At 35.2% G+C, this 23,640-nt stretch overlaps 1 protein-coding gene across 4 annotated transcripts in view; it reads left to right on the top strand.

The window, feature by feature from the left end:
• The window catches only part of LOC131947154 (innexin unc-9), a 187,132-nt gene that overhangs the window by 107,867 nt on the left and 55,625 nt on the right, over window positions 1-23,640 (top strand). Inside the window, exon 2 of one of the 4 annotated variants that reach the window (XM_059308267.1) lies at window positions 6,085-6,520. The exons of 2 other annotated variants lie outside the window; for them this stretch is intronic. Coding sequence is in view for 1 of the 2 variants with exons in the window: in XM_059308264.1 (XP_059164247.1) it covers window positions 19,060-19,076 (17 nt within the window). In the remaining variant the exon portion in view is untranslated. Of the gene's footprint in view, window positions 1-6,084; window positions 6,521-18,847; window positions 19,077-23,640 lie in introns of those variants that run through there. One more of the 4 variants, XM_059308264.1, reaches the window with a different exon arrangement.

A 23,640-nucleotide genomic window follows, 5' to 3' on the forward strand; every position in this document is an offset into this window, starting at 1 on the left:
CTATCATCAAGACAGATATACACTGAGACAGACTTCCACAGACAGACCTCCACTGAGACAGACTACCACAGACTATCAGTAAGACACCGTACTGGTCAAGTCACTAGCGAGACTAACCGAGTTAGTGACCTGGAACATCAAAGGGGAGTGAAGCGAAGAAAAGAGAGTTAACTCCCCTCACATCCCCTCCATTTCTAATCGATCCCAGAGTAAACCACAGCGGCGGGACCGGAAGTGGGAGTGGGGGGGGGTGAGCACTGGGGATTTGGACTCATCAAAGACGTTTATGAAGGGAATCAGGACATTTGAAGGAACCCGAAATTTAGATGTGGTTCTAGAGATTGTCTTTTTTTTTTCGGGGATTTTTTTTTTTCGGGGATTTTTTTTTTTTTTATTTTTTTTTTTTAGTTTGGATTTTCTTAAAGAATGTAATAACTTGAAAAGAGTGGGTGTTTCAAGGAAAAAAATGTTCGTCTATTTAGGTTTAGCAGAATTTTTTTTTTAAAAGTAAAAACGGGGTGCGGCACGATTAGCTGGTATTACCATAGAAACGAGCGAGGCGTTGCCTCAGCATGGCTGTCGGTTAGGACTAGAACCAATCACTGCTGATCAAAGACCCCCGCTTCGTCAGACCGCCGAAGACCGAATCGGTCTCAAATAGCCGGTCTCGCCCGTCCCCCGGCCACCGTCCCGCGACCATCTGAAAATAAATACGCCCGCATCTTGCTCGTGTCCGCCAACTTACTCAAACCCCGGCCCCGGAGGAGCTAGGAGGGCAAGCACTTATCGAATTTCTTTATTGTGACGTAGTATTAAGAGCCATCGTCTGCTCAAGATTCTCGGGGGAAATGTAGACACGTGCTTAAATAAAAAAAAACGGAAGTGATGTCATTTTAAGCCACGCATATCATGCTGATAATACTCTAGGTTATTGGCTTGAAGTTTTCATAATCATTTCTCTCGTTCTAGATGGGACTGAATTATTTTATTTTACAATATGTCGAAAACTCTTTAATTTTTAAAATATTTTCTAGGCGTGTTAAGTTAAAAAATAATTTTGAAATAACCTTGAATTGTATAACGTTTGCTGATTACTTCAGTTAGAAATTATATTTTCCGTTTATCGTGTATAGACTTGATATGTAGATCTAGGTGATAGCGTTCTCAAAATTTTTTAAAGTCTAATATTTTTTTTTAGAAGCTTATTTCTTTTATTTACAGTAATTTTTAAATGTACTTTCAGTACAATCACACTGATATATAGGCTATAAATATTAACAGGATTTTAATACATCTTTTTGTTAAAGTTTTAAAGTATTTAAAAAAAAAATCTTTTCAAAACAAAAGTGCAATTGTGATCAGCAACAAATTCATATTTAATAAAGGGACACTACTCTTAAATTAAAAAAAAAATAGCCAGACAAAATATTAATCTCAAGGTCAAAAAAAATAATCAACACATTTCATAAAACTCTCCAACCGCCTACGTCACGGTTCTCGTTCTCCGCGTATGTTTCCAGTTTAACGTTTAACGCGTATGTTGTCATAACGTTTAACGCGTATGTCGTCATAAGGCCAGATGAACCTGCCCGAACGATCCACTAAAACAACCACAAAACACTCCATTTAACATACTCTCTAAGCACGGCGTTTACACGTGCGTTTCGTCCTGTACTAGGCACCGAGCGCTCACACCTCAAAACAAAAGACGTTTAGCGTGCGCGCGTGTAATCAATCATGCGTGGAAGTATAATACGATTTCCACGCGAGGAGGGATGGTGTCGTCTGCCACATATCCTTTGGTTTGTTTGTTGGTGTTGCCGTTATACCGGTCCGGATACCCCATGAAGCCGGTGTGAACTGTGTGTGGTTCTGTTTTTCGAAATTATACGGAACAATTGAAAAGTGTACTTTATAAACATAGACTTTTATACAACGTCGTTTCCTAAACTTACTGTTATAATTAGAATTTTTGTTTTTTTAGAAATAGCTCTTTTTTTTTAAATCTACAAACTAGATTTTATGTAGAGTTTATTTTAGTTTGTTTATAAGATACGTTTTTTTTTTAAACGTGTAATATTCTGTTTTGAAAAACCTCGTTTAACTTGATCAAGTTATCTAAATACCGTAAAATGAATGTTACTGTTTTACACGTCAAAGATTAGATTTTAACTAAACATTATTGGTCTAGTTTCTAAGGATAACAAATACATTCGAATGATTTTTATTTTTCGAAATTTTTTCTGATGATAATAAATCGTTTATTTTTTTTTTAATTTCGGTACTGAGCGAGGATATATAAATAAACTATTCGTGTAAACTACTGTAAACTAAAGCAGTCTAGACATGCCTACACATTCTAACTATATCCCAGTTTGATTTAATCGAGAAATATTCTCCAGAAATAGCACCGTGTGATTGAGCTATAAATAGAATCGGGAAACCCAACACCTGGAACGACCGCTACCACTCCCGTAGGTGAGTCAGACTGAGCATATTGTAACCCACAGAGCCGGACCCGGCAGACTGCGCCCCCTGGTTAAGTTAGTCGTGCCGGTTAACTAACGTGTAACTTAAGCCTGATGGAGGGTACGCGTGTAGTGTGCCGGAAAAGGAATGTTTCGTTGAGTATTCTACTTCCGGTTTTTGTGAGGAATATACTTTGGGAATCTTTCCTGTATTATAGTTGGTTGTTTTTTTGGTTATTTTTTTTTTGTGACTTTGTAGATTTTTTTATGGAAGCACATTTTGTTTTTGAGTTTATTGTGGTGAGTATGTAAAGAAATATATTCTTTAATAAAGTTGCGTGAGTACAATATTATGGAAACCATGCTTTACAGCTTGAGTTTCAAAAATTTCGGTTCTTAATTTTTTAGATTTAATGTATTACAACAACGTTTCTTTTCTTACACTGTTTTGTTGAAGTTATAGGCCGTGGAAGAAATGTGCGATTAGTGTTTCAGCTTAAAATACAGCATTTTCGATGTTTTTATATTTTTTTTAATTAGTTCTTTTTTAAAGACTATTTTTAAAAATGTGTGTGAAATTTTTTTTCTGGAACTACTGCATTCCAGCTTCTGACCGGAAGTTGTACAAGATAATCATTAAGATCGGCAAAAATCAATATTCACTTAGTGCGCGGTGAACTTGCCAGGGTTCTCCAGTTGCCGCGGTTGTGATAAAGATTGCCAGGCTGGCACACCAGCAGTTGTTTTAAGTGTCAGACTGAAGTGGCCACCCCGGCAACTGGAGAAATGGGGCCAAACTTTTAATTGCCTGCATGTGCCATGGGCAATACCGGCATGTCGAAATGTGGATGTGTGTTTATATATATATATATATATATATATATATATATATATATATATATATATATATATATATATATATATATATATATAATATGAATACGATACAAAGTAGCCTATTTAATGATAATGGCCACAGAAATGACTCAAGATGAGTAACTCGATATTGACTCATACATATTACGTCATCAACAAGTTGAAATCATAACGGCAAGCACACTAATTTATTGCCACCTGATCGTTTACTACACGAATTTTTATACCATATCTAATTATCATACCATCAAACCTTATTGTATGGCGTGTTTCTCATAAAAATGTTGTGACAAAGTTGATTTTTTTAAGTTCGGATAAATTTGATGAAGGGGATTAATCAGTCCGGCCAATCAATACTAAATTAGTAGTCGCTAATTTTATGTTAATCTGCAGACAAAGAAACGACGATGACAAATCCGAAACATACATTTTTTACGCAGATATCAATACTTAACTCAAAACATAAATAAGTCTTCGCCTCAACCCAACTCGCAGCCTTTTTGTAGTTTTTCTGTTTTTTTTTTTTTTTTTTTTTTAGGATTTTTTGCTTAAAAAAAAAATCTTACGTAGGGAAGAAAAAAGTTGAACTTTAGCTGACGTTTAATTCTAATTGTAAACTGTCAATGTTATGCCATTTCCCCATCCCCTAAATTAAACTTCTCCACCCTTGTCACGTGACTCCAGAAGCCGGCCAAGGTACCGGCTGGCAGGAGACCCCTCCCCGGGGGTCAAGTTTTCCCTGGCCCATCCCACCACCTAGACTCACGCCCCAACGCAAACAGCCATGTTATCGCATCCAAATTGCAGGTCGCTCGTTTGAACCGGATTTACGTATCGAAAACCTCCGCAGCTAAAGGTGTGGACCGCACCGAATGAAAACTAAACATTCAGTTGTGAATAATTCACATGGCGGTTTTCTACGCGTTACCCTATGTGTTCAATTAGGAGTTGTGCTTTTTTTTTTGTTAAATTTTAAAATTCTAAAATTTTATTGATTTATTTTAATGGGCGTTTTTTGTGAGGAAGGGGTCGACTTTTGAATAAATCAAAAGCTAATTTCGTTCAGCAATTCAAGTATCTATTTCCTTTTCTATTTCTTTTAATTTCAGTTACATTTAGGGTGTTACATTTTTAAAATCTTATGTCTTGACTATCCTAACTAAGCTACAAGGCCAGTTGTCTGAATCAGGTGATTAGCTTAACGGTGGCCGTCATTAACAATTCAGTACTGCTGTTCTGTTCAGGAATTACCATTTCAATTCAGCTCGTCGTTTGGTTAGTTTTGTGTTATTCTTTACGGCTGAACATACTACTGGATTAGGATTAGTAGAGAGTTAGAGTTTACAATTATTTCTATTATGTGATTGATAATTAGATAATTAGGTTAAGTATACAAAAAAGTGTTGGCTATTGATAGACGTTGGTTGATTGTAGAGTACACGTGTAAAGTTTTGAAATTATGTCTTTAGTATCCGTGATTTTAAACTGTAAACATAATCTGGTGTAGTGGACTGAATTGTCTTTAGTATCCGTGATTTTAAACTCTGAACATAATCTGTTGTAGTAGACTGAATAGTCTTTAGTATCCGTGATTTTAAACTCTAAACATAATATAGTGTACTAGATTGAGTGGAGCGTCTTTAGTATCCGTGATTAAAAAAACACTCAACATAATCTGGTGTAGATTGAGTTAAGAATTAAGTCAACCTTTGAGTAAAGCGAGGCTGTTGACATATTATTTTCATTCTCAACACAATTATTCAGACTTGTTAAATTTTTACGACGACATCGTTTTATAAAACAGTTTATTGTCAGTTGATTATATTGTAATTATTCATTAATTACCTTACTTCTCAATCGCTAATATACCCATAAGTTTACCTCTGAAGTTTGAGCCCTTATCTTTGAGTTTAAGTCAGAGAAAGTTAAAGTTATGGTTATAGTTAAGGTTATAGTTATTCTTATAGTTATTCTTATAGTTATGGTTATAGTTATCATATTGACGCTATTGTGGACGTATAAACCAAATGTACTGAAATGCCGTAATTTTCTGTATTAGTCTTTAACCTGAGTGGATCATTTCAAGCAACTTTACGGGAATACCCAATAAATGTATCAAAGAAAACATGTATCATTGCATCAATGTATACGATCATAGTTGGTAAATGTTCGGATACGCCCATACTATTTACTACATTGCAACTCACTTAAAGATTCTTAAAACCGTTTTTGTGTGAAAGTTTTCCGTTCTTTATTTTTATTAAAAGCGTTTAAACGAGCAAAATTAAAAATTACCCATCATCTATAACGTTACTTTAAAATTAGCGAGATCACCAATCCATTAGAACGAATTTCCATGAGCTGAAAAAAAAATGATTGGGGATTTGATTGTGTATTCTGCAAAGACTGGCAAAAATAATTAGTAGAAAATTAGGCTTATCTAAGTGTATAATATATACCTTGTGTATAAAGTTAAACCATTTTTTTTAAAACTTTGGCTTAATTAAGTGTATAATATTATATTTCCGAACGATACTCCATTGTGTATAAAGATAAACCATTTGTTTTACGTGTATTCTTCGTTAAAGATGTTTCTATCTGTACTATTTAAACTTAATGTTTACAGTAGTCTATAACTTTGAAGGTTTAATTACTGTGCTGTGTGCAGCGTGTTTTAATTGAATCAATCCTGTTCTAATTAGAATATGAGATAATTTATGTTCTGTTAATTACGGTCTAGGTTTAATCTTCTACAGTAATTAACATTTTAGAGTTAATTAAAAGTGAAATTTTCGGTTCGAAGAACAAAAACAAAAAATTAATCAAAAGAAATGTACTTCAAAAACGAAACGAAATTCAAAATCTGGTAAAAAATATTTAAATTGTTGTGACGTAATGATGAAGTATAGCAGACTATGACGTAATCCTGCAAGACAAGTCCTGTCTGCCGTGAAGAAGCGCGCGACTTGTGATCAGACGTGTGTCGTCATTTCCTGCCGCCCAGACACGCCACTTGTTGCCCCATTTTGCCAGGCCTTGCCAATGGAAAAGTAAAGGGAGTTAACCAAAACAAAACACGACGGGGAAAGGGAAAGAACTCGCTGTGTTGTCGGAGTAGTGCAATGAGTGGAGTACTGATGGTGATTTATTCTGGACTAGCGGCAACTGAAACATGAGTATGATATTTTTTTTTCTACTTTTGATCACTTTAGTTTAGTAGAGCACCAATTTGAGTTTGATAATTTCGGTATGCGTATTCTTCCTACTTGCAAACACTTGCAATCTCCTTACACTTCCTACTTCAAATACATGCATTTTTATAATAACTTTTGTTAACTTAATTATTCGTTATTGATATCTATTCTTCTTACAACGGATGCAAAAACGTAGACTAAGATTTTAAACTTCATTATTTAAAAAAAGTACTAACAGTACTATATTTGATGTAAAATAACACAATTTTTAAAGAAATTGTTAAGTTTAACTTTGACAGTTGTGTAGTTCTTGAATGTTTAGACCTAAATACAGTATGATAATATAAAATATAACCTTTATTTAGACCTATATATCATATATCCTAAATCACCTCTCTATCTCTTTCTAAATAAATAAATATTTGTAAAAATCTATATAGAGAAGTAAATAAAAATGTATCTATATTCAACATACACACATACACACAAACACACACACACACACATATATATATATATATATATATATATATATATATATATATATATATATATATATATATATATGGATGTACAGCAGATTGTAACGTTTGGCTATAAGAGTTCCTTTGATTACATGATTTGTGTAAATGATTGCACCCGAATGTATCACCTTAACCCCTAAAAGCACGTTCAAAGTAATTTCCCCCACACAATTTTATGTTTACAAATCGACCAGTAAATGACGGAGTTAATGCCCTTGTAAGAAGGACGTCGTTACTCTAAAGATGGGCCTAAAAGAAAGGTGTTTCTTGCGACAGTTTGAGGTCTGCAATCACTCACCGCTTTCTATATTTTCTTGTCACCTTTCGCCAAAGTGTCCGCAACAGCCAAATCACACAACCGGCCCAAGGTTACTTTTAATTAGTTTTCTCATTCAGCGACTCTTTGTCACGCGTTTTCAATAATTAATCGATTACAAATAATCTAACTTGATTGCCTGTGGTATCGATTCGTTTTTTATGCAGAACGATGTATCGATATTTCTTTTTTTATTTAAATCGTCATATATGGATCCTCGTTGAAGTAATCGATATAAAAACAAGAATTTCGTTGTTGCGATTTTATAGCCAAAGTGTGTGTTTTGTTTTATTGCTCTGTATGTGTGGTGTTTTGTTTAGTGCATAGTTCTTGATTTAATCCCCGGATAACATAGCCATGTTTATCGCATCATATTCTCTTGTCGTTTTATATGTCATGTCATTTTTCTATGTTGCATTTGTTGATACGTGTCCTAGTTTACATTGTATGCTAAGTAGCAAAATATTGTTCTTTTCCGATAACTTATTTATGGGTATATGGAAGTTATATTTTTTATAATATCTGTATCGTTTAATTTTTCCTAGTAAAAACATTGTTGATGTGAGTTCGGTTATATATATTGGTTATAAAGAAGAGAAAGTAGATGAAAGTTTGACCAAAAAATGGATTTGTCGATCGTCTAAAACGTCAGGAAAAAAATGGTCACACAAGTGATAGAGTGGACCAACATTCTTGACGCGGGTTGTCAATTGATTTTATGTTCTGGTGAGGGAGGGAAGGGTGTAGGGTGGCTGTTCGTCAAATGTATTTTATCCCAAATATTTCCTACGACAGCTTGGTGGCTGTAACCTGTACTGTTATTCATTTGTCTTTTTCATTTCATGTTAAAAAATAATTAATTAACCCCCACCCTACCCTTCCAACCCTCACCCTTAATTTCCCCCTATACAGACTTCCATTAATCATCTATTCCAGATTGTCCTTAGGTTTCTCATTCCTCCAATCATTTAATTTTCTTAACTTTTATTTTTTGTCTTCAAGAGCAATGTTCTCAGTTAAAATAAGTTAACCTTTAACCAATTTTAAACTTTTCATTTAGGCATTACGGAGAATTTTTTTACTTTTAATTTTTGTCTTCAACAGCAATGTTCTTAGTTTAAATAAGTTAACCTTTAACCAATTTTCAACATTTTATTTAAGCTTTACTGAGAACTTTTTTTTTAAATTAAATATCTTGACATTACGTTAAATTTAAAAATAGCATCCAAATTACTTTTAACTAAGTTAATCGTAAGCACGGTTTGTAAAATATCTTCACAGTTTTGAACACACAAATTTTGAGTTACGTAAAAATCTTCAAAAAAAAATGTTGATGTTATCTTCTTGGTTCTTCCAGAATTTTCTAAAATAAATTTAAAGTTCAAATTAAGATAACTCTCAAAAGGGGGATAACCTATTTTTTTTTTAAATTTAATAATTTTACGTGTAAGCAAAACGATATAATATGTAGAAAATTCGTCCACATTTTGGTTTAATACGATTTCCAAAGGTTAATATTTCTTTAGTGATCATACTGGCACGGCGTGGAGTAGTGGTAGAGCGCTAGTCTGCTAACCTAAAACTCACAAGTTCGAATCCGGGTTCAAATAAATAGAACGACACAAGAGTTGATCCAGCTCTGATGGGTACCTAGCTCACATTAGGGAAAGTAAGTGTGGCTGACCACACTATCCCTGCATATACCTAGGTCTCAGAAACAGGTGAACTCTACTTCACTTGCCCCATGGACCGTCAGGTTCGAAAAGGGAACTTGAGATTAGCAGCAGTCATATAATAGAATGCAATATATTACCAAAATCACAAATTGTTTTTAGTGTAAAGTCCTAACTTTCACGATCATTTATCTTTCGTTTCGTTTTATTTTTAAATTCCCAATTTTCGTGCATGTTTTTCACCATGAAGTTTTAAATTTTATTCGCATGATGAAAACATAAAAAAAATGTTGAAGAAGAAGAAGATATCAAAACCATTCCGTCTATTTTGGGAGTGGGAAGAAATTCTTACCATTTCCTTGCTGATTTACCTCGATCTGTAGAATCATTTGAGTCGTCTGCTGGGCGGGAATATTTAGACGAATCACGTGACAAGATTACTTTAGCACACCGTCACGTGGTCTACGTGTGCTTTAAAGAGTGCAACCGCTCAGATTAGCGCTAATCTCGGCTATATCTACAGCAATAAAACACACTTCTAACTTTAGCAGTCAAAATAAGCTTCCAACTAAAACACCTAAATATAAATTATAAGTTTCTTGCAATATAGTTTACTCAAAATTTTCGAAACGGGAAAATATTAACAGCATATGATTCAATTTATAACATACGTCATATAAAATGAAATTATCTTAGTCCAAATATTTTTACACCTACTACATTACGAAAACATACGTCTAGACTTGTAACTCCAAACAACTTACAGCTAAAATATCTAAAATTAAATCATAATTTTATTTCAATATAGTTTTCTCTAAATTTTCAAATTATAGTATGAAAAACTTCACGTATAAGCTTGTAAGTCTACTAAAATGCAACACTTTCTCCTTACAAATGTACAAAGATAGTGGGTAACTAAACACAAAAATAAATTGTTAATTATAGAAATTGTATCCTATTGTGGACGATGTTACTAGACTACACATACACACATTCTCTCTCTCCCCTTTCTCTCTTTCTCTTTCTCTCTCACACCTGTCTTTCTCACTCTCTGTTTCATTATCCTCAAAATACTTAACATAAACGTCTTGTTTTTCTGCGTCTATTAAGTTTTTAGATCCATCTTTATTAGCATGCAGTCTTATAAGTACTAACGTTAATACACTCTACTCTATATGTCTTTGTGCCTTTAAAACCACGTTTAAAATATCACCCTCAAAAACTATCATCAAATTTAAACGACATGTAATCATATTGCAAAAAATTATTTTAAAACCCCAGGTATAGCCCATGAAAACTCTGTGCATAAAAAACATGAATTATTAAAGCACCCGGATCTATTTTAACTCTTTCAGTCTGCTCCCCCAACGGCAGTCGGGAAAAATTTGATTCACTTTCAGAAGTTTTTTTTTTTCGTCTTTCATTCATGTCCGGATATTTTTCCGGATTTCTGACCAGATTTTTCTCCATCCTGTAACAAAATGCAAGATAAATTTGGAAGAAATAAAATACAAATCATGACGTCAATACAGAAAAACTGCTGCTATTCTTTTGAGTTTGGTTGAAAAATAAAAATCCGATTGATATATGTGATTTAGTCCACGTGCAATAACAAGAATCGAATTCAAACTGTGGTTTATTAATAGTTTAGCTTGAGGCAGGTGGGATTTGGTGGATAAGGCAGACGATTTCACGTCTGCTAAAGTTCAAGTATTGTATTCGAGGTTAAAGGTCAATCCGATGATTGTTCAATACTGTTTGTTGCTATCATTGACCGTTTACGTCCAGATTACAATTCACGTGAAGAATGGCCGTGGGGTGAAGGTCATCGCGTAAAACTTCTTAGGAACTACAAAACTGCTAATTAGTATTAGATAAAATATTGAATCAACACAACAATAAAAATTATAATTACAAATTAATTAGATAATTGATTAAGGCCCTGTTTTTATAAATGCAATATAATTATTATTCAGTCAAGTCTCTGAGTCATGAATAAAAGAGTGAGGTTCCCTACAAACCGAGTACAGGATATCATGACATTCACATTCTGCTATAAGACGAACATTGACTTCAGCTTGTGTAGCGCTAGATCAGGGGTCTCCAAACTGCAGCCCGCGAGGTCCTCTTATCCGGCCCGCGGAGATCTTTTTGTCCAAGAAAAAAAAACGTTTATTGGTGATGGCTGAGGAACTTCGCTCAGAAGAATCAAAGATTTGCCTGGAAGAAACTAACCCCCCAACTGAAATTTGATACTTAATGCGGCCCTCGGACTGAAAAGTTTGGAGACCCTGCGCTAGATCCATACATTCTTATAGATATCAGATTTAACATTTTTACTTTCTCGTATATACGTAGTATAGAGAAAGTATTGTAATCGTGCAAAAAAAAAAATCGAGATTTTTACAAATCTCGACGTTTTACACCTCACTGATACGGAAAAAAATAATTTTGCAATCTTGTCCGTATGTCTGTGTGTGTGTGTGTGTGTGTGTCTGTGTGTCTGTGTGTCTGTCTGTGTGTAAACACGATTACTTGAGTACCGTTACAGCTAGGTTGATGAAATTTTATATATAAGTATTATATCAAAATCGTAGATCCGTATCAACTTTTGAGCGATTTCCGATAACCGGAAGTGGTACTTTTCCTACTTTGAATTTTTCAAAAGCCTATAACTTGAGTACTAATTCAGATAGATAAATGAAATTTCACATGTAAGTAAAAGATCTAATTTTCTACCTTCTATCAAATTTTGAGTAATTTCCGTTGACCGGAAGTACTAATTTACGCTATTTCCGATTTCTCAAAAAACGCATGTAAATTTATAAAGTACTAATAATATTGCGCACTATTACGCACATTTGGTTTTGGTGCTCGCTTGGTGCGCAATTTTTTTTTCTACTAGATTTTATTCTATTTTTAAAAGTTTAAGTAAACAAAAATCATGTCTATATTCCGAGTTGACATCCCACGTAGTGTTATATTAGAATATTCGAGAAAGTTTAGGGGAGATCACTCCCGGTTTATTAACATATAATGTTTGTGGTATTGGTTTAATAAATGCTTAGATGTGACGGTGTGGTCGGATGGTAGAGCTCACGACTCTTTACCCAAAAGCCTTGAGTTCGGATCCCGAGTCTGTATGACGTACCAGTGTAAACCCAGCTCTGATAAGTACTTCACTAACGTTATAGAAACAAAGGCAACTGGGCATAGTGCTGACCACAATATCTATCTGTATACCGCGGTTATCGAAACAGATTAACTCTATTTCATCTGCCCAAAGTGCCTTTGGGCACGAACGGGAAAGGGGAAGGTGAAATGATTGTAATAATTGTTCTATAAATGTTGTGATTTATTCGAAACTGTGCACTTTCTTGATTCATTGGTTTTGATCATTGTGTATTTCATACAGTAGCGTATTTAAGCCTAGTTCTGCGGATATTGTGTATTACTGTAGAGTATTTAAGATTAGTATAGTGGACATACAGCATACACATAACGATTACTATACACATTTTCTAAACAAAAATCTCTACATTACTCTACTTTTTTTAAGGTATGAATATTCAGCAACAGTTAATCAGCTTGTCATCAGACTCCATATTAGACACAAAGTTAGCTTTATTATCCTCGGGTTAACTCGTGATTGAAGTTATTGTTGTCAACATTAGACTTACGTCCCCTTTTTTTCCAAAACCTTACCTTTAATTATCAGCCAATTAAACTAATCAAACCTTTCTAATTTACTTGGAACAGGGTTCAGTTTTAAACCACCTCTGTCCAACATAACTTTTTATCCAATCCTTTATTATAATCCCAGTTAAATTCTATTATATTATAACTATGAAATCCACTAACTTAAAGGCACACCCCGAGTTAGCTTTTACAACAAGCGAAATCTTTCTTTTCCATAAATATTCAAAGGAGTTTCCCAAAAATAAATGCTTCTGTTGGCATTGAAATATCGTCTCTGTACCATAAACGTACATTGCAGGCAGCCAAATCGTAACCCAACATCAGGTGTTAAATTGTAAGGATAGCAACGCCTCTATATCTATCACAATGGTTCTTAACCTAGATCGATCGAACCCTAGTGATTCGGTAAGTCAATCTCAGGAATTCGGCGGAGGTCAAGACACACACCCGACTCGTATGATTCACTATAGAATTTTGTCAGTGCGGACGATCGAACTATTAAGAAGGGTTTGGTGAATGCGCATATGAAACTAGTGGGGTTCGGTATCTCCAAAAGGTTAAGAACCACTGATCAATCGTTATCATTTAAAAAAATATTCTCCAACTTTTTTTTCACCTTTTCACCTTCCATGACCGGGTTATTGAGCAATGAAGATATGGAGGTGAGAGTCTGTTGTAGTATTTGAGATAAAGAAACTGGCAATTTTTTTTTTAACTCACACGGCACGGCAGTATCGCGTCGTCTCTCAAAACTATTCATCACTGCTTATTGCTAAAATAAAACTCGTATCCGTACACATTTTTTTCTTACCCCAACCAGTATCCGTCACCCCCACTCTACCTCCCCTACCCCAACCAGTATCCGTCACCCCCACTCTACCTCCCCTACCCCAACCAGTATCCGTCACCCCCACTCTACCTCCCCTACCCCAATCAGTATCCGTCACCCCCACTCTACCTCCCCTACCCCCAACCAGTATCCGTCACCCCCACTCTACCTCCCCTACCCCAACCAGTATCCGTCACCCCACTCTACCTCCCCTACCCTAACCAGTATCCGTCACCCCCACTCTACCTCCCCTACCCCAACCAGTATCCGTCACCCCCACTCTACCTCCCCTACCCCAACCAGTATCCGTCACCCCCACTCTACCTCCCCTACCCCCAACCAGTATCCGTCACCCCCACTCTACCTCCCCTACCCCCAGCTAGTATTCGTCACCCCCACCCTACTCCTTACTCCCAGCCGGCGCCAGGTTATTTAGCGCCAGCTTATTAAAACGCCCCCTTTCACACAAATTAATTATTAAAACATATGTATAAGAAAACAATTAATTAAAAGTGGCATTTTAATTTATTATTAATTGCATACACGTTATAAGTCGACATCAAAATCAAATTTTACTTGCCTCCTTCGTCTCAAAAGTTTGTACTATTTCCTTCAATTCCAATTTGCAAGCGTAATCCCATTTTATTGAAATTGTTGCTCAGTCCACGAGTCTACTTTGTACTTGACGACATAGCCCCCCCCCCCCCATTAGAAAATTATAAGTGTTGGAAAAACACACTAAAACAGTTCTTGTAGTGTTGGACTCTGAAGTCCTCCCAAGGTGAGTTCCAAAACGGAACTTACCTGTTTTAAGCTTGACTGTGTCTAGTTATAATTGTAAAATGTCTCTATTGTGTGATTATGTAACGATTTTTTTTTTTAAAAATAAAAGGTTATAAATGTTATAGGTTACAGCCTAAAATTGTTATATATGAATCCTTTAGCTGAGGGTGAAAAATATGAAAAGACAATTAATTAGATGTTTAATTTACGACTAAGACTGTATGTCTACTAACATTAAGTATTGCAATCTACAACGGCTACTAATGTATTTGTTTTTAACTTGATAATGCTAAAAAAACCAACCAAACTATTTTGTTTAGAACTTAAACTCTATATATATAATTTTTACAGCAGTAAATAATAGCTTAAATTTGTATTTATATGTAAGCGGTCAACCTAAGTTGCAGGAATTTGAAATGAATGCGCAACGATCTCCCATTTGAAAATCAAAATAACAAAATTGTATTCAAGGGAAATAACTTACACAAGAATTGCAAAATTAACCAAGTGTAACTAATATATGGTTGAAAAACACAATAAAACTCTCTAAATTTCATTACGTAATAATTATAATACATCTTTTATATAAGCTATGAAATCTTGTAAAAACAGTATATTTAATCTATTGAATACTTAACTGTAGGTTTTTATTGAAAGTCTAAAACTTGTAGCTTTATTATAACATACTTCTGTTCAATTTTGATGACATATTTAATGAATATTACACAATAAGGAAATATGATAAGAAATTTTGGATCCCCTAAATAAAGGGATGTCTTTTAAAAAATCAAACACGGGTAACTGTTTTAAACATTGCTAGAATTAAATATAAATAACAGTGTAATTTACAAAAAACAAAGTTTACGGTTAGGTATAAATTCCACCATATTTAATAAATATTAATACTTTAAGAGTGGTAACATAGATTCCTAAAAAACAAGATTTTGGAACGCCTACTTTCTTTGTAGTGTGTTCCGTCCTGAATTAAAATAATCTAACTTACGATAAACTCGACTGCTCGATATACTCTACTACATTCACAACACATATCAAACTTTGATATCTAAACATGACTAGACTCAATGCTCCAGAACTACGACACTAACTCGCTTAACTTCACCAAGCTCTACAAACGTTACTCCCAATCAACAAGGATTTCACTGGACCTAATACTACACTTTAACAGTCAATATAAATCGATACCTTAATACCACAAGGCTCGAGAGTCCCGAACTCCAGATCTACGATACCTCATCACCTGCATTCTCATTTCTCTACTGCCAATCAGATTCCACTGGATCTACAACAACAGCCAAATAAAAAATACGACACTTTAACACGTCGATACTTTATACCTACGAAAGCATATCAGCTACAGCCTTCCGCCGTTACTTCCAATTCTAAACGAGTCATCAAAACGTACAAACAATACTTTGAACACCCCGTCGTTACAAAACTATATACACCAGGACAGATTTCTAATTCAAAGTCAGAGAAAACGAGACTTACAAGCCCTATTAAAATGTGCGAAATTTAAATTATGAACATATTTAATCGTTTTCTGCATCAATTATGTGACACCAAATTAAAAAGGCAAAGTGACTGGTATAAAGTGCCCCGACCTTTCCAAATTAGGGAGATGGGGTTCCATTTTCACGATCGCGAATAAATATGGGCCAATCCTATATAGAACTTCTTATTCTTCGGCTTCGTTCTTAATTTAGTATATGATGGAGGATTTAAACAACAAGCCCAACTTCGTGGATGAACTGGACTGTGGTCTCCAGATCAGCGGGTGCCCCATATAGTTTTTCCTTAAGTGGGGTGTGTAGGGGCCAGTGTTTGGATCGCGCCTGGCTATATAATGAACATTCTTGAAGGACGTGCTCCGTATTCTCAGGGGCTTTGTCACAAGGGCATATTTCGCCAGACCCAATTTTTAGCTTTTTATGCATGTGCTGTTTTAGACCTAATTTTGGTGTGGGGGTGCAAAATTGAAAGTTCGTCTGGGGTGCCGAAATAGATCGCTACTCCTTTATAAAAGTTATTAATTATTAGGTACTTTTTGATAATAGCGATTAAACCTTTTGCGCCCCCCTAGGGATGGCGCCCAAGGCGACCGCCTAGTTCGCCTTATAGGTAGCCATGCGCCCAGCCAGTATCCGTCATTCCAACCCTCCTCCCCTACCCCACTATCTCCAGAAATCAATGAACACGTGATACTCCTTACCTCCCCCCCCCCCCCTCATGTTACATCACTTAGATACCCCAAACCAATGTGAACAATATGTATGTCAGGACACACACGGAAGATTTCACTGTTTCCATATTTCAACCTGTTTACCTATACACCCCCCCCCCCCCGCACACACCATCAATTCACTCCTGTCCCCCACCCCCAGCAGATAAAAAACGTGTATTACTCCCCCCCCCCCCCCACACCACCACCAAGGCTGTGACGTCACCACTACACATAAACCAGATTTCCTCTCATACCCTCGCCTGTACGAGGCAAAATGAAGTCTGTGCAAGGTGCGAACGTTCAAGGAGTTAGTGCTCAACCAGGACGTGAAGCCTGCGTTCATTTGATCTTACACAAACATCTGAAGAAATTATGGCATATTTTTTACGACATATTTATAAAATTACGGATAGAAATAGTGCCCAAAATATGTGTTATGATTGTTGTAGCTCTTCAGTGGATTCACGTAGAAAATCAAACATATTTCACATATTAGTGATACTTTTGTGAATTGATTTAACGTTCACATTTTGATACCTGTTTTCGAAGATTTGACGAAACAATGTATTTTAGCATTTTTAGGTTAGGGATGTACTTAATGTAACACATACATTTTAGGTTTCTTTGTCATGAATACTTTAGGACCAGCTGAAATATTTACTTAGGGATATAGTTACGAATAGGATTAGGTTTAGGTTTAAGTTCTGATGGATATCCTAAATACTCTTACAAACACAAACACACACACATATATATATATATATATATATATATATATATATATATATATATATATATATATATATATATATATATATATATATATATATATATATATATATATATATAATCGACTCTGAAATATCTCACTGTTTATTTTAATTGCTAAAGTCAACTTAACCAAAGATAAAGTTTGTAAAAATATAATTTTAAACAATAAAAATATAATAAATTTCCTTAGGAAACATATCTCTAGTTAATCCTGGAGGGCCAAGGTCAATGTTTTATGTCAAGTCTGCTTTTGGCAACAACCGTGCAACAACCAACAGGTGCTAACTACTGCACCACTTAACTGATCACTTTTCTGTGAGGTCGGGGTTAAATACGACAGGAGTAATCATATATTTGAAGTGTAGAAATGGATCACTTTCACAAAGTAATTTGTTTCAGAATAATGTTGTGTTATAAGTATTCTAGATACTCACCAATAAACTACTTACAATATTTTGAAATATTCAATTTTATCTTCACTTGGTAATCTATTTGGAAAAAAAAATTATCCTTATTAACTAGCCTCTTGTTCAAATTTACTGAAGTGTCAAAACAATCAATTCAAAACGTAAATACAAATTATTCAAGCACACTAAGATTTTTTTTTCTGCCAATTAAAATGGATGACTCATTTTATTTCTCTTTTTTTTTGGTTACTTAATAAGTAATTATTTTATGAAATACGCTTTAAAGGATGCTTGTTTAGCATCAGGTAATATATATATATATATATATATATATATATATATATATATATATATATATATATATATATATATATATATATATGAATAATCGTTTACCTTACGAAATGCTAAAACAACTATTAGCTGTTAATAAGCATTCAGCGTCAGTGACCCAGTGTAATATAATTTTGGCAGGTACAATTGTTAATTCAAATAAAACCAAAAATATTAGTTCCATTTCTAAATGTAACAAATAAAACAGTTATAGTGTCAATTTAAGGCAATGCTAACAGCAACAACATAAGTTGTACTACACCATCAGATAAAATAATACTAACACCACAGCAACAACAAAAGAGGGACTACACGACCAAAGTTTACCATCAGAAAATTATTTTTTTTTAACTGTTTTAACCTTGTGCCAAGTTCATACGACGCTACTACAAGTCACAGCCATATCCGAGTCAGACTGATCTATAGACACTAATTACATCTGTCTCATTAACCCACATGTGACGAACTCTTCACCTGCTACGTTTTACATCAGCCAGTCTACATCTCCTATAAACACAAAAGCTTACCTCTGATCAAAACGATATGTCTAAACTCTATGATCCACAATCGATAAACTATAATTACATTGACATGTACAGAATGAATATATTTTTGAAAATTCCCGGCAAGTTTGATAAACAATTTTTTTTTGGCTCTTGGAAAATTATATTTGGCTCACAAATGTGAAAGATACACACGAAAGATGCGCTGGCAGATAACAGCGGAGTGCACACTGGCAACCCAAACACATCAACACACTATAATACTCGTTTTGTCTAAATGGCTTATCTAAGGATATATAAACCAATTGCTCAACGCTAAGGGGAAGTAAGCGCTTCGGGAGCTTTTAAGACGGATTATTAAATAAATGTCTGCATTAGTAGCGCGGCATGCAAAAATAAAAAAGAAGAAATCGATGATCGAAACTATAACGAATCAAAGAAATGATTGCTTGGTTGGGGTAAGTCAGAATTTATTTATAACTTAGATTTAATTTTTTTTAAAATAAAATGCTTGTCTCCCTTAGTTGTCTGGCAATTTTTATTTAACACACTTCAAATATTCTTTTAAAAAGTTGTCTTTATTAAAATTATTCTGTGTCAATGTGTCTATTATATTACAACATATATTTGGTAATTTGTATTTCCTATGCGAAGAGTGTGTATGACATATCAAATTTGGTGGGCCTGTGACATTCGCCTAGTCAAACTACACAAACATCCGCCCCTGACTTAGTTATTTACACGTTGATTTAGCAAAACTTCAACTCCTGATACAAATATTCGCCACAAAGACATTTAATTCGTGAATGATTATTTTTAGTATTAAATAGTTACCTATAGACACTCCCTTAGTAGGATTAAAGGGAATTAAGTATACATCGTTGATTATTGACATACGTCTCTAAATTTTATTCCCCCCCCCCCCCCCCCCCCGATCTAGTTTGCAATTAACCTGCATATGTATGTAAAAGACTAAGACTCGAACGATATAAGAGAAGTTTTGACACTAAACTACATACATAGGAGACTAGGAGTAACTTATATGTAAACGTTCATTCCAGTGTAAAAGAATGGGACTAGACTAACAAAAAATCTATTCTTGTATTAAAACTCCAGCATTCAAATATGGTCATTCTACTTTCTACTAATAACTGTTGCAATACACATTGTCTGTTCATAAGAAGTCTGGCAATACACCTTGATATGTTTTGCAATACACCTTGATAAGTGTGGCAATACACCTTGTCTGTTGATAAGTGTTGCAATACACCTTGATAAGTATGGCAATACACCTTGATAAATGTGGCAATACACCTTGATAAGTGTGGCAATACACCTTGATAAGTGTGGCAATACACCTTGATAAGTGTGGCAATACACCTTGATATGTTTTGCAATACACCTTGATAAGTGTGGCAATACACCTTGTCTGTTGATAAGTGTTGCAATACACCTTGATAAGTATGGCAATACACCTTGATAAATGTGGCAATACACCTTGATAAGTGTGGCAATATACCTTGATAAGTGTGGCAATACACCTTGATAAGTGTGGCAATACACCTTGATAAGTGTGGCAATACACCTTGATAAGTGTGGCAATACACCTTGATAAGTGTGGCAATACACCTTGATAAGTGTGGCAATACACCTTGTCTGTTGATAAGTGTTGCAATACACCTTGATAAGTGTGGCAATACACCTTGATATGTTTTGCAATACACCTTGATATGTTTTGCAATACACCTTGTCTGTTGATAAGTGTGGCAATACACCTTGTCTGTTGATAAGTGTTGCAATACACCTTGATAAGTATGGCAATACACCTTGATAAAAGTGGCGATACACCTTGATAAGTGTGGCAATACACCTTGATAAGTGTGGCAATACACCTTGATAAGTGTGGCAATACACCTTGATAAGTGTGGCAATACACCTTGATAAGTCTGGCAATACACCTTGTCTGTTGATAAGTCTAGCAATATACCTTGATAAGTGTGGCAATACACCTTGACTGTTGATAAGTGTGGCCATACACCTTGATAAAAGTGGCCATACACCTTGATAAAAGTGGCCATACACCTTGATAAAAGTGGCCATACACCTTGATAAAAGTGGCGATACACCTTGATAAAAGTGGCCATACACCTTGATAAAAGTGGCGATACACCTTGATAAAAGTGGCAATACACCTTGATAAGTGTGGCAATACACCTTGATAAGTGTGGCAATACACCTTGATAAGTGTGGCAATACACCTTGATAAGTGTGGCAATACACCTTGATAAGTGTGGCAATACACCTTGATAAGTGTGGCAATACACCTTGTCTGTTGATAAGTCTAGCAATATACCTTGATAAGTGTGGCAATACACCTTGATAAGTGTGGCAATATACCTTGATAAGTGTGGCAATACACCTTGATAAGTGTGGCAATACACCTTGATAAGTGTGGCAATACACCTTGATAAGTGTGGCAATACACCTTGATAAGTGTGGCAATACACCTTGATATATATATATATATATATATATATATATATATATATATATAATGGAAGTGCCCTTCAGTGAGAGATTTGGCCTGTTGGCGAGTATTTCTAATTCGCCACCACTCTCGCTTGAAGCTAGAGTTGCATCCCTTTGATAAACACTTCAGTCCCCTCTGACGTCACGTGAATGTTAAATTCGGTAAAGTGTGTTTATGTTAGCTATTAGCGGGTACTTGTCATTTTTTATCAGCGAACGCTCATTCTTCCTATTTAAATTTCGTTTTTTTTTTCTTTAAATGAATGAAATCGCTTTTTATTTCGTTTTTCGTCTCGTTTTCCGTATGGAGAAAATGTGTCATTTTTTAACCAGAACAATTTTGTAATGTACATTGAATAGCCATATTTTAAATGCCTTGATAATGTTCTGCTAGATATATACGTTTAATTAGAATTCGTATAGCCAGAATTTTATTTAAATCATGTCGAACTACTCTAAAGTGTAGACGAGGTTTTATTTTCTAAACAACAACCAACTTTACTTATATACTCGCTTTTAAATTTTTTTCAGTGTCGTATTTTAGAGTTATCTTTCCATAGATGGTTAACACATTCATGTCAATATGTCTCAAGTAAGCAAGGTTTGAAATAAATAAAAAAAAGTTGTCCTAACAGTTAGCTTTGTTGATTGCTACCGTTGAAACAAATACAGACAGACAACTAAGCATGTTGTACAGTCAGTGGTTGGAGCCTAACGCAAATAAAGACAGACAGCTTAGCAGAGGCGTAGCGAGGGGGAGGTGGACGCGGACCGCACCGGGTGACACCATTTAAGGGGGTGACACCAAGGCAAAAAATAGCAAAATATATAGAGAAAAACTTGAGGGGGGTGCAAATCGAAAGTTTGAAGGGGGGGTGCAAATCAAAAGTTGAGGGGAGGGGGGTGCAAATCGAAAGTTTGAGGGGGGATGCAAATCGAAAATTTGAAAGTTTGTCCCTGGGAAGGGTCGCTACGCCTCTGGGGGGTGACACCATTAAGTGCCGCACCGGGTGACACCCGACCTCACTCCGCCACTTCAGCTTAGCATGATGTAATGTCAGTGGTTGGAGCCTAAAGCAAATAAAGACAGACAGACAACTAAGCATGATGTAATGTCAGTAGTTGGAGCCTAAAGCAAACAAAGACAGACAACTTAACATTTTGTAATGTCAGTGGTTGCAGCCTAAAGCAAACAAAGACAGACAACTTAACATTTTGTAATGTCAGTGGTTGGAGCCTAAAGCAAATAAAGACAGACAACTTAACATTTTGTAATGTCAGTGGTTGCAGCCTAAAGCAAACAAAGACAGACAACTTAACATTTTGTAATGTCAGTGGTTGGAGCCTAAAGCAAATAAAGACAGACAACTTAACATTTTGTAATGTCAGTGGTTGCAGCCTAAAGCAAACAAAGACAGACAACTTAACATTTTGTAATGTCAGTGGTTGCAGCCTAAAGCAAACAAAGACAGACAACTTAACATTTTGTAATGTCAGTGGTTGCAGCCTAAAGCAAACAAAGACAGACAGCTTAGCTTGGTGTAATGTCAGTAGTTGGAGCCTAAAGCAAACAAAGACAGACAGCTTAGCATGGTGTAATGTCTCCTATGTTGGAACCTTATCTATGATGTGGCTCTTGAGCTGGAGCCAACAACGAAACATTAAAGTCGTGATCCCTTATGGACGGACAACACTCTGGGCTGAGTAAAAATGTGGATTATAATAAATATATAATCTTACCTGGACCATCCAACATTTCTCTTGTTGTACATCAACAGTTATCAGTTTTGTCTCAACGGAAATCTAATTCCAATTTTATTTTTAGCATCTTTTTGTAAACTTCAAGCCTGTATTTCCCAAGTCTTATAATCTAAACCTAGTCATATCTGCCTTTTAGATAATAATTTTGGGATTCGGGAAGGGGAGTTTTGGGGGGATTAGTACCTGGAATCTACATCAGGTCAAAATCTCGGTTAACTCGGTTCACTAATCAATTTTACCGACTGACCACTTCAAGAAAAGAAAACAACCGTCCGTAACATTGTTACGTTACTTCATTAAAAAAAGATGTCGCTGCTTCCCTTCCCACAAGTAAACTCCTTAACCCCCATGAGTCTGAAGATAAGCCACAACGTTAGACAAACAACGACTCATTTGTTTCGTTGAGATTAACTCCAGGTTTGAAATGGTTTTGCATGGAGTGACCTTAAAGGAATGGTAATTGTTAAAAAAAATGTCAATGCCTGGTTAAATGCGTACATTATGAATTTAAAGGATGGGTTAGTTCAACATGCAGGCTACTGAAAGACCTTGGTTGTTCTCAATAATTAGATACACCACCACATACATTCTTTTCAATATACTCAGCTCTACTCTGAAACTACATATCTGAAAAGACGTCCAGCAGTCAGCTCAGCTCTAATGGGTACCTGAAATTAGTTGGGTAAAATTTAGGCAGCTAGGCATACACTGGTTGCATCATCCAAGTTAGCA

This window comes from Physella acuta, unplaced genomic scaffold (genome assembly GCF_028476545.2).
Source record: "Physella acuta isolate Inbredline_101_S28 unplaced genomic scaffold, ASM2847654v3 ptg000585l, whole genome shotgun sequence".
Lineage (NCBI taxonomy): Eukaryota > Metazoa > Mollusca > Gastropoda > Physidae > Physella > Physella acuta.